Raw genomic sequence first — 12,697 nt, 5'->3', positions numbered from 1 at the left:
CCGCTAAAAGAACGTCCACCAGCCTTAAATAAGTACAAAAGGGAAAGTTTATTGAAGGATATGCGCATACAGAAAACAAAAGTAAGAATGGAGAGGACAAAGAAAGAGGAGAGTCCTCTAACAGCAAGAGGGACTCTATCCGGGAAATTACCCTTAGGCTCTCTGGCAACAACACCGGATTGTTGGAGGAATTAGGTTCATCACTCGCAACACAGCACGGGTCTCTTCAGCAGTCCCTGCGGCTACAAGTCTCAATCCCGGGCGTAAGACAGCAGCAGCAGCCTGGGCTAGGTGGGCTGTTTTTATAGCTCTCTAGATAAAGGTAGTAAAACTACCTGAACTTTTGGCGCGGAAAAAGGTGAATGTGCTTGCAGTCACGTCCCAACCGGGCCCTGGCCAGGGGTCCGGGAGGGGCGGAATGCATCCCATTCCTTATCTTGATGTTAAGAACATCTGGTCTTTTTAACAAAGTCCTCCCTGTTTTTTCCCAGGGAACTGGCCAGGTATCCAGGGAAAGAAGAGGTGAACTAGTGATTACGCGCCTTAGAGAGCCGAAAGCCTTAACCCAAGCCTTTTCAACTTAAAGTTTTAACTTTCCTTACACCTTTCCCTGTGCTCAGCTCCGCTGCTTATACTGTGAGACCCTCGTTGTTTGATTCTTTTCGATATCCACTTTCTCTATCATTCCCACCACCAGATTTTAGTTCGCACCCCACAGTTAGCCTTGTCAAAAGCACCCTACCCAGTCTCCTGAGCTTCCATCTCCTTCTTTATACATTCATCCTTTTTGATTTTCCAGAATTCGTAAGCCCACTAGATTACACTTTGGCCCTGCCTCTACAGTGCTCCTGATAACCATACTGGTGTTCAGTGTACAGTTCCTCGCATTGAGCTTTTATCTGCTTGCCTATGAATGTGTCTCTCTAGCTAGGCCAGACTGTTTTACTTTTATTTAACATCACCTGACAGTGTTCACCGGAAGCGATTTATAAATGCTTGTTGATGAGGGATATAATTTGCTTTTCTGAGCACTGAGGAAAAATGTGACAATGACAACGACGTAAATAAATGCGACTTCAGCAGCAACCCGGAAACAGTGTCAGGCAGACGAATGCGCAGAGGCGCAGTGTACACTGGGCGCATGCGCTGATCCTTCCCGGGCCGTTTGTGCTGCCCCGCCTAGATGAGTGGGGTGGTAGTTTCAGTGACGGACAGAGTACGGGTGCCGGGCAGGTTCTTGCGGAAGTCTATACGCCATTGGGAGCTCTTCAGCGGCTGCTCTGTGCCCTTGTTGCCGGAGGCCTCTTCCTGGGTCATTCTTAGGGTAGACGCGGGACTGGGGCTGACACGGAGATTCCCACGTGGCCGTCTCGGCGCCCCTGTGACCTCTCCGCCGGCGGGATGTGGCGACTACGTCGGGCCGCCGTGGCCTGGTAAGCACAGGCTCTAACCTGGCCCCGTTATTTCTTACTCCGGAGCCGTCTGGAAAACAGGCTGGCCCGTCACTACCTCCGCGGTGTGCAGATGATTCTGAGGCCCCGCCTAGGGCGGCTGAAGAATTCCCGGGTGTGCTGGAGGACGCGGGGTTGACAGGAGTGCTGACTGCGGAGCCCTTGTCCCCCGCCCCTGCCCAACTCGAAGATTTTGGACGCCTGTCGCTGTTCTTGGCCTGTCTCTATTGTCCTTTCGTCCCTGCCCTTTACAACCTGTGACTTCGCTGTTACGTCTGCTTTTTTCCCCTCCCCTTCTCCGAAGTCTGACTCTGTCCGTGTCGCTCTCTGCATTTCGGCTCTTTTCTTCCACCCCCGCGGGGAGTGTACACGGCTCCTACAGCTACCTGTGCTCCTCTCCTGGGTCCAGGGTCCTCTCCCTGCATCCCTGGCCCTCTGATTGGAGTCAGATCGAGAGCGGTCACTCACACGGTGTCAAAGGTGCCCGCTTCAAAGCCGCGTTTAGGAAGGAGACTCGCTTTCTGATGCAAAGTGGCGAATGTAGCACCATCTGCCTAGTCACTCAGTCTTTTTTGCCCTGGCCTGGTTTAATATTAAATAGAAAGTTATATTGTACAAATCTTTTCATTTCTGTGGATTGCCATATACATTTCAATAGTATGAAATTTGATTTTATCTTTAGAGGCAGTTGTGATAACCTCGAGGCTTAACTTACTGTTTGCAGGCATTTGATAGGAAGTATTATGTACCAGGCAAGATTGGAAAACTCTAGTTTTCCCGAATTAACTACATGAAAACACCTCTGAACGTGCAATTCAGCACCTGCTCTGTGTTCCTGTATTGAATTTTTTTCAAAATTTTTGTAATGGTGTACTTGGTCCTGGAGGTGCACACCTGTAATCCCAGCGCTCAAGAGGATAAGGCGGGAGGGTTGCAGTGCGTTTGAGGCCAGCCTGAGGTACACAGTGAGTTCAAAGACAGCCTGAACTACACAGTGAGACCCTGCCTCAAGAAAACCAAAAATTCTAAAAATAAAATGGTGTCTATAATTTATAATATTTATAAAGAAATAATCCATTTGTTTTGTGAACTTTAACAGGAGTTCAAGTGCAAAACTGGGTAAGATACAGTAGTTATAATGAGAGTGAATTGGAATAATTGTATAGTTATTTTTAATCTCATTGAGTTTCAATTTTTTAGTAACTCCACAGCCCTCAGTGTTGAAGTCAGTTATTTGCAATCTTTGTATTTTACCTCTCAATATTTAAAAGAGAAACATCTAATTTTCTTTAAATAAAAAGGAGAAAAGACTGAGGGAATTAATATACTCTGTTGGAGAAATGAACATGTGTAGGAAAACTTATAATTGAATTTACAAACACTGATTTAAAATTGGTATTTTTCTTTATTCAGTTGGATGCTGTTGGGCTAAATTGTTTCTAAAATTACTATGGATTTCGTAGTCATGGCTTAAAAATGTCTTGTGCTGATAGCACAGTTTATCTACCAGATGAAATGGAGAGATGGAATGTCACAGCCCCAAACTCTGGGTTCTGTCTTTTGCTATGTGTAGTTCTTTGGCACGCTGTGAAGGAACACAGTTCATTCTCTATTCTTGAACAGATGAGAATGTAAATGCCACCTTTTGGGGCGTGCTTCTCTGCAGGGAGGGGAAGGAGTGCTGGAAGTGAAACTTACAGTGAGTTGTTGGAAGAATGAGTGAACAGACTGTGTGTTAGGAGTTGGATACTTCAACTAGCAAGCTTCATTAGAGCCTGGTAGGATGGCAGATGATCTGAGCTTGCTACACATGCCAGCATTGTTGGAGGTGCAGCACAGTGGGAGCCCACACACACACACACACACGCACACGCTCACACACACATGCACACACACTCGCGCGTGCACACGTACGCACACCTTAGCTCTAACCTGGCAGATTAATTACTCAGCCTGGAATAGGTTGGAGGGTGACCCATGTAGCTTTCCTTCGGATGGAGCTTCAGTAAATCAGTTACCGCTCCTGCTTTCCCTCTTATACATGTCTCATGAGGACCTTGTGCAATAGTCCTCTGCTATATGAGTATTTAATTTTTGAATTGGAAATTCTTGAAATAAACCTTGAGGATACCTTACCAAGTACTAGAATTTGCTTTGAGGCAAGTATCTCTTCCAAGGGACTAATTGAAGAGCATTTTATTTGTAACTGGCCTACCCTACTGCCTATTCCTACCCCCACCTCTCGCCCATAGTTATTGCTGCCACTGTTTAACTGCGAAAGGAAACTTTAGGAATTTAGAAGCAAGGGTGAGAAAATAGTGAAAAGCCAAAACATCCTCTAGGGATGAACTCAGTCCTGGAGTTTATCTAGTAAACTAGATATTGGATTAACTCCTTTCTCTTAAATGGAGATAACTTTTTGAGAAATAAAGAGCTATTTATTCATTTGTACATTAATAGAATTTAGTTAAAATTAGTATTCAAGTGTATTATTGAGCACTTATTCTGTGCTAGCCTTTGCTCTGTTCTTTCCTTTGTGTTTTCAGTTTAATTCTTCAAGTAACCTATGTTCATTCAACAAATTTATTGAGTATCTAGTATTTGTGACTTCAGTATTTGTAGCTTCAGACTCTGAAAATACAGTGATAAATAAAACAGGCCCGGCCTTATGAAGATTGCAGTTTACTGTTAGAGAATAATATGAATCTAATAACTACTGGTCCTGGGGTAGAGCGAACTGTGTAACAGTCCAGTGACTGGGTAAAACTCAGTTTTGTTTTAGGTGTTTTGTTTTGTTTTGTTTTTTTATTTGAAACAGGGTCTCATTATGTAGTTGAGACTGACCTGGAACTCACTATGTAGCCCAGGCTGGTCTCGAACTCACAGTAATCCTTCTGCCTCAGCCTCCGTAGTGCTGGGATTACAGGTGTGCGCCACCACGTCCAGTGTAAAACTCAGAGGATAGTGGCAGAAATAGCGACCAGATTGTGTAGAACTTATAGACTTCGTTTAGATTTTATTTTAAATGCAGGAACGCCATTTAATAGATTGATGTAGATAAGGGACAGAGATAAGTTTTGCATTCTGAGCACTGATTGAGCTGTGGTGAGGACAAGAAAGTATCAAGAATGATCATTTAACTGCTCATGCCATTTCCTGAGATAGGGAATACCACAGGGAGATTAGGGTTTGGAGCACAGCAGAGCGGAAAATGATGGCTTCAGTCATCTTGATTTTGAGTGATTTGGGATATCTAAGTGGTGATGTTGAGTAGGTAGTTAAGTACAAGGGTGTGGAACTAAATTCTTTGTCCTAGACAGAAATTTGAAACACATGAATATGTACGTGGTAAATGAGGAGGTGGGTGTAGATAAGGCATGGAGCAAGAATGAAAACAGAAGTAGGTTCTGTCTAAGTCTTGATGACCTCCCACAAGTTAGAAGGTAGTTGAGGAGGAGGAGCCTGAGCAGGAGTGGCTGGTGGGGTCAGGGTAAAACCCCAGACTGCCAGGGGAAAGGAAGTTCCAAGGACGAGGTCAGCTTCATGGTCAGACGTTGGAAAAAACGTGCATTGGGAGCCTTTCTCTTGTGCCCTCAGTAAAAGCTGTTTCACTAAAGGGGAAAATGGAAATCATATTGGCTTGTCTTTTAATGAAGTGGCCAGAACCAGGGAAATAAGATTTTTTTTTTCTTTCCATTTTAAGAGAGAATATTTGCTTAGGATTCTTGCAAGGTCAGAGGGAAAGAGAATACCAGACAGGCGTTTGCCTTTACTGGGGCTGGGAGGAGAATGGGTATAAATGCAGGAGGTACAATTTAGTATCTTCTCTAATTAGTGTCTAGTCTTGCCTTGCTCAGAAACTTTGCCAGCTCTCATGTTGCCTGTAAGCTGCAGTTCCAGCTGCCTGATGCTCACTGGCTCAGTGGTCTGTCCTAGACCTAGACCACCTCCGACTTTTCCTGCTACTCTGAACTTCCTCTGCCAGCTCACTGGCTCTTTTCATCATTTCACCTCTATGTCCTTCTCCCTGGCTAGGATTTCTCTTCTCCTTCCCAACTCTACACTTTGCACTTAGCTTTCAAGTCTTACTTTTCCTAGAAGGTTTCTATAACCACCTCAACTCCTTAGGATCATTCACTTTCCTCTGAACTCTTCTTATAGCCCTTACCTGTCTCTTACCTCCTCTCATTTGATAGGATAATTTTCATGTGTGTCTGCTTGTTCGGTGGAGGCAGTTTGAAACTGAGGGTTTTCCTTCTATAAGTGTGGAGTTTGAAGTCAGAAGCATTTAGCCTGTCTCTTAGTAGAAGACTGGGATTTGATTTTTCTAAGATAGTGGAAATTATCATTTATCCTGGAGCAGGGTTTTGAAAATAAAAGTACAAAGCTGCCACTGGCTTTTACAAAGGCCTTTGTGAAGAAATAACATGTATGTGTTTAATTACACCGGAGCAGTGTGCCTGTTCTGGCAATGCATAATTCTCCTCCTGCTGAACCCCGTGTCTCTCAGGTCTCCTGCATGGGAAGCTTCCTGTAGAGACTCCAGTCAGAACAAGGCCCATGTCTCCATGCAGTTTCCGGACGGTCACCATAGCCCCACAGCCTGTTCATGCGTCTATTGCTTCCCACGCTCTGACCCACCAGGATCTTTTGTAGAAACGCTTTGGTCTTTACCGCTGGGCTGAAACAAATTTTGATCTCACTTCCGCTATTTACCAGTTTTTCTACCATAGGCAAAATAAATATTAAATATTAAAATATGAATATATTAAAATATAAATAAATATTTAAAATAAAAGAAGTAAAAGAAGATACAGGTTTTTTCCAAGAGTTACACCATAGTAGTTTGTGAAAACTTCTAGCATTATGTCTGGCACTTGGTAGGAATACAAGATACCTCTGCCCATGTTCTCCTTTGTACCATTTTTCCTGCATTCCATAATTCATTTTTCTTGAGAGTTTTCAGTCCTGTGTATTTAAATGAATTGATATTTTTAAATGACTTAGAATTGGGCTTGGCCCATAGTACTAACTGGGAGTGTGTGTTGAGTAAGACAAGGCATGCAGTTCTGCAGGAAGGAGAAGGGGGAGCACACAGTGACATACATACTTAGATTCTCTTCTCTTTGGGGCCTTTTTTTGCTGTTTTGTTTTTCTGGGGAGCCAGGTGACTGTGGTGGAATTAATTAACTTCCATCCCTGGCATGTTTTCGAATTGGCAGATGTAAATGCGGTGGCAACACATAGCTATTCTAAACTCCTGGAATCTTTGTGCTTAAAAGCAAAAATTTATATTTGTTTTCAGCTTTTACGTACAGTAAGTAGCAGTTAACAAAATAAAAACCCACCTTTTCTCTTCTTGGTTTCAATTCCTTGGATCAGTGTTACAGCCCACGCACAGTAAATTAGAGTCCCAGCCCGGGTCTGAATTCTTTTATTCCTCATGTTGATGTTGATGTGTACCTGGGCCTGTTGTGTTCATGTCTTTGCGCCACATTTTCCTCGTCGGTCGGATGGGGATAACTCTGGTGATTTACAGGGTTGCTAGGCCTGCATGAGAGAGCAGGCGCTGTGACTGCACCGTCACGCACAGTAAGTACACACGTCCACGGCTGGACCCGCGCGCGTTTCCCTTCAGAATACACTATTCCTTCGTGTCCTCTGTGTTACACACAATACAAGGGTGTTTCAGTGTGTGACCTTTTTCCCATACCCGTTTCTCTTGCAGTGAGGTCTGCCAGTCCTTGGTGAAGCATAGCTCTAGGACAAAGGGAAGTTCACCACTCCAAAAACTGCATCTGGTTTCACGAAGTATTTATCATTCACATCATCCTACCTTAAAGTTTCAGAGACCTCACCTAAGGACGACATTTCAGCAATTCTCTTCTCTAACCAACCTTCCTTTACGTAAACTGAAACTTTCTCCAGTTAAATATGGCTACCAGCCTTATAGGAATTTTTGGCCAGCACGGTTAGCTGCAAGGCTCTTAAAACTTCGATATCTCGTACTGGGATCTGCTGTGGGTGGTGGCTATACGGCCAAAAAGGTGAGTTTAACTTTCCTCCTGGTTTTCCACTTTAAGTGTAGCAAAATATAATTGGATGTGTAAACCTCTATTGTGTATTTTGACCAAATCCTAGATTTGTTTTAAAGATGCCAATGTAAGAATGCCTTCTGAATCTTAGTTGTAATTATAGGTGACAAAGATGGCCTAGCAGAGAGAGCCCTGGGCTGGAAGAGAGAACACCTTGTTTGATTTTGAATTTAATCACTGAAGAGCTGAGATGGGAAGGCTAGGTGGCATACAGTAGCCAGGGGTCACTTCCTACCAGCTCTGGCCCCTGTGACAATGTTCTGTGTCCTAGTCTTCTGTCCCACAGTGTTATTTATTGCCAACATAAAAACTGACTTGAAATGGCAGTAAATTTTGGAATCTTACGTTTCTCTGTTTAGCAGAGGAGTATTTACATATTTTATTTTCTTGCCTACTAAAATGTTTTAGAAGAGTTGAAGTCATGTATATTTGTTTCTTAAAAGTTTTGTACATAATACATAGTTTTTGAATTTATAATTTTTCTTTATATTTTTATGTGGTAGTCAGAATATTTAATTGACATCTTTTCTTATCTTTTAGACTTTTGATCAGTGGAAAGATATGATACCAGACCTTAGTGACTATAAATGGATTGTCCCTGACATCGTGTGGGAAATTGATGAATATATTGATTTTGGTTTGTATCATCAGCACTTAAACACTTTTTTGAGTCATTTCTTTAATAAAGAGAACTATTTTTAAATAGTTTCCTAACTTTTAGTCTATTGATAATAAGTAGATAAGAGAAAAATATTTTGATAGCTAATTACAAGTAGCTCGTGATTGCCTTTTTAAATTTTTTAATTAAATTATTTTATCAGTCCTTTTAAAAATATTGTCTTAATTTCTTATTAGAGGTATATATGGTGGTAGGATTTCTATAGATACTTACAGCACTTCTTTTTCTTGTTTTGTTTTTTGAGACAGGGTCTCACTATGTAGTTGAGACTGACCTGGAACTCACTATGTAGCCCAGGCTGATCTCAAACTCATAGCGATCCTCCTGCCTCACCCTCCCAAGAGCTGTAATTACAGCACATCTTAAAGATAAACTAGTGCTGCGTTGACGAAGCCTTTTTAGAAAATGCATGTTTTCAAATTGTTTTTCTCATATTCATGAGGAGTATTTTTCAACTCAGTGCATTTGCCAGTACTGCTGAGTACCTGGATTCTGAAGCTAACCCGTTTGGACTTGAACCCGGCTCCCACACTTTCTTCCTGTGTATCACAGGGCTTCATCAGTACATGGGATGGTGACAATAGCTAATTTGTAGAGCTGCCTTGAGGAAGTTAATACTTTTGTAGCCCTTAGATTCTACTACCTGGTACATATTCCTATCCTGATACTAGTTGTGTGTTTTGGTCTTCTCTAGAGAAAATTAGAAAAGAACTTCCTAACTCAGAAGACCTTGCAAAGTTAACCCCAGACTTGGACAAGATTGTTGAAAGCCTCAGCTTATTGAAGGACTTTTTCACTACAGGTAAGGACACACCTGTTTAATCTAAGTTAAATGTTTAAGAACCACAAAGGAAAAATTCATAGATGTATTTGTTTATTCCTGTCTTTTAAATTAAAACATTTAGTACAAAGGAAAAACTTTTTTTTTATTGTAAAGTTTTTTGTTTTTTGTTGTTGTTGTTGTTGTTGTTTCAAAAAAGGCAAACATAAATCTTTCTTGCACAGTGGTTTTAATTTTTGTTTAACTCAATAAACATTTGTAAGAAAATATGCCCTTGGTTTTTAATCCGGAAAATATCACTTGCTCTTGACAAGTAGATGAGACTTCCTATGTATTTGCTTTTCATAACTGATTAGAGCCAATATGGTGAGTTTAAAACAAAATTTAATATGATGACTAGAATTTATATAGATAGTCCTGGCATATTTGCCAAATTACTACCCTGTTATGTTATAAATCCGAGGTCTCGGTCATCTTTGTGTGCTCATTCCTGTTAAATTTTATATTTTCATTTCCCCTTTTGCTGATTTTTCACAGGTCACAAATTGGTTAGTGAAGTCATAGAAGCTTCTGACCTACTTCTCTTTTTAGGTGTGTAAACAGACATTTTTGCTGACCTTAACATGCCTTTTTAATGCTTCTAATAATCTAGGTGCAAATAAAATGCACACCAAATTTTTACTGCTGCTTATGCTGAATTATAAAACCCAAAAACTATAAATTCACTATCCTTTGGGTGAAGATATTAAAGTAATTATTTTGTGGTAAAACTAAAATCCCTAAATATGTATAAGCTATTAAAAGAAAAATTTGCTTATCCAAAAGATTTTCTTGAAATAGATTGTTTTTGATAATTGAAATGAAAAGTAATTTTAGTTTGTCTCATCTGCCCTGTCATAGTTTTCAATTTCAGTTTGTTTTTGTACTGTATATGTGTTCTGACGGCAGTGATATATTGTTAAACTGTAGGTATGTTCACGTAAAATAGCTCTCACCAACAGTGTCTTTTTTTAATCATAGTTTCTAGTTGTATGATTTTTAAATAGGTTGAACTTGTGCTACAGTTTTTGAAAATTTCCACATAATTTATCATTAATGTTCCCTAAAATAAAAATAAAAGAGATTTGTGGCTTTGTACCTGAGTTGCTGTAAAATCCATTTGCTTTTTAATTGATTAGATATGAGTTGGAATTTAGCTCAGGCTAGCAACATCATTCGCCAGTTTGTAGGACAGTACATTTATCTTTCAGGTTCACCTGGAGAAACAGCATTTCGAGCGACAGATCATGGATCTGAAAGTGACAAACCTTATAGAAAGGTAAGTATGAAACAGAATGCTTCTCACAGGTAGTCTTGAAAGATTTTTAAGAGTTTTACCTTTTTGGAAGATTTGAAAATGATAATATGTGAGGAGCAAATACAAAGTCATCTCAGTAGAAGCTAGGGTCTTTTTGGTACCTGGGATTGAACTCGGGTCCTTGGGCTTGTGTGGTTGGTGGCAGATACGAAGTTATCAGTAGATGTTTTTACTAATCTTAGTACAAAGTATTATGTGACAGTTCTGGAAGTGTAGTGAGAGAAACCTATTTCCTTCAGATAGGTTGTGTAAAACTACTTTAAGTTTGGCCCTAGGAAAGGATTTGTTATTAAATATGTGCAGAAAAGCTGAGGTAGACAAAACAAGCAGATTACTTTTCCTCAGTACTTTCCAGACCTTAATATATTCAGTGCATTGTGAATCTCTGAGAGGATTCTTAGCATGCAGAATTTATCTTCAGAACCCTCTTTCTTGTAAATGTCTTCTAGGGATGACATTTCACTTATTGGAAAATATGAAAGAGTAGGAAGTGAGTTATTAGGAAATAAATCAGTTCTTTTATTGAGAGTTATATAAGAGGCCACTTAGAGTATGTCTACTGTAACACATCTGTATTAAAGTTAGAATCACATATTAAAGTTATAGATTTATTGAGATAGGACAACCTGCTTTCCTCGGAATTTTTAATCATATGTTCACCAGACATCTTCTTAGTCTTCACTTTTTTCATTGTTGTGATTACTTTAAAAGTTTTTCGAAAAATACTAACCTAGATAAATAGATTAATGGAAAAATATTCTGTGAACATTTTAAAATTAAATGTAGAATATGTAGCTTTTTTTTTTCCTTGAGACAGGGTCTCACTTTGTAGTTCAGACTTCCCTGAAACTCTCTGTGTAGCCCAGGCTGGTCTCGAACTCACAGTGATCCTCCTGCCTCAGCCTCCTGAGTGCTGGGATTATAGGCATGTGCCACCACACCCAGCAGTTAGCTTTTATACTGAATTTTAACACATCACAGAAAATAATTGGGGGAGCAGAACAAAGAAATCATTTCTGTTGATAGTTTTCAGTGTCTTTCACTCTATTTAAGCTCCAAACTCTATAGGCTATCCCAAATTTTAATTTTATTTCAATTTTTTTTCTTTGATCTTTTAACTTTTATCTTTTGGAAAAAACATTTCTGTGTGTGTTTACATTTTCCTTTTAACTTGATCTTTCTTGTCACATTTTCCATTTACATAGTTTTAACCAGAAGAACACTCCTGACTGTTCATGCATGTTGTGGGGAGTGGGACGGGAGAGAAACTAGCTTAGCATGTGCAGCTTATTTTGAACCAGGGTGTTGGCCCTGGAGGCAGGTAAACCTAATATTGCAGAAATGAACTAACCTACCGGGTGGGGGTGCTTTATTCCTGGTGTGGTAGTGTGCTTCTTCGAGTGACAGTATTTGTTTTTGCCTAGAGCAGTTGGAGGAGGCGTGTGTGTCTGCTTTGTCTCTGGTACGCTGTGAGTCACTTTGGTGAATGAGAAGCTTAGTTCAGGTCTTGATTCAGTGCCCCAAAACCCTGCCAAGGTAACAAGTGTGCAATCAGTAAATGATTGTAGGCTCTGCAGTGTAGCTGAAACAATACAGTGCATCTTTTAAATAATTTACAGATTTTATTTTATGCAGTAGACATAAAAGTAATCATATTGCTTTATATAATTTACTCCTCTGCTTCAACGATAAATGCCCTTATAATTTCCCTTTGACTTTTTATTTATAGTAATGATTTTGCCCACTAAAAACTGAGCAATTACTTTTTTCCAACAATGTCTTATAAATATTGAAACTGGAGTTTTAGCTACTTTTCTTAAGAGTAAAGAAAATTATAATCAATGCTAATATAAAAATTTACTATTCGGAAAAGTACCTCCCACCCCACTGGATGGCGTTAAGTTGTTGATATACAGCATTGTGTTTCTAAGGCTCGACTGCTGCCTGTGATGCTTGAGAACAGTGAGCTACTCAAGCAGAATGCAGATAGGCTGACCGAGGAAACGACCCTGCAAATTGACAGCTGAATGTAAATGTGCGTTAGTAGAGTAGTGGCCTTTTTTAAATCACTCAGACATCAAGTGAAAATGTGGGGAATAATCACAGTGGGTAGGATGGCATCTAGAGTTTAGCTGGTGAGCTTTTTGATTGGTTCAGTATTGTGTCTGGGAGCTCCAGATTTAAAGTAGGGTTCTGAAGTTGTCATGCTTAAGTTCAGTGGTTGTGAGATTTGAGACAAGTTTTCTAATTAGACTTCTGCTAGGAATATGAATGTAAATGCAAATCAGATTTTTTGAAAAGAGTAATAATTGGATTTTTTTTTTTTTTTTTTTT

The 12,697-nt window shown here is 40.1% G+C and overlaps 1 protein-coding gene across 4 annotated transcripts in view; it reads left to right on the top strand.

Annotated features, from left to right (window-relative positions):
- The first annotated feature begins 1,195 nt into the window (after positions 1–1,195).
- The window catches only part of Opa1 (OPA1 mitochondrial dynamin like GTPase), an 80,214-nt gene continuing 68,712 nt past the window's right edge, over positions 1,196–12,697 (top strand). For 2 of the 4 annotated variants that reach the window (XM_010624076.3, XM_010624074.3), the window contains exons 1-6: positions 1,196–1,433; positions 7,180–7,498; positions 8,087–8,183; positions 8,920–9,027; positions 9,544–9,597; positions 10,257–10,324. In XM_010624076.3, coding sequence (XP_010622378.1) covers positions 1,402–1,433; positions 7,180–7,498; positions 8,087–8,183; positions 8,920–9,027; positions 9,544–9,597; positions 10,257–10,324 — 678 coding nt within the window. In that variant the 5' untranslated portion in view covers positions 1,196–1,401. The remainder of the gene's footprint in view (positions 1,434–7,179; positions 7,499–8,086; positions 8,184–8,919; positions 9,028–9,543; positions 9,598–10,256; positions 10,325–12,697) is intronic. The other 2 variants (XM_010624077.3, XM_010624075.3) reach the window with 1 other exon arrangement.

Source organism: Fukomys damarensis, unplaced genomic scaffold (assembly GCF_012274545.1).
Source record: "Fukomys damarensis isolate Sample0158 unplaced genomic scaffold, DMR_v1.0_HiC HiC_scaffold_12, whole genome shotgun sequence".
NCBI classification, from domain to species: domain Eukaryota; kingdom Metazoa; phylum Chordata; class Mammalia; order Rodentia; family Bathyergidae; genus Fukomys; species Fukomys damarensis.
The sequence above is the reverse complement of the archived record's forward strand: the minus strand, read 5'-3'. Positions and strand labels throughout refer to the sequence as shown.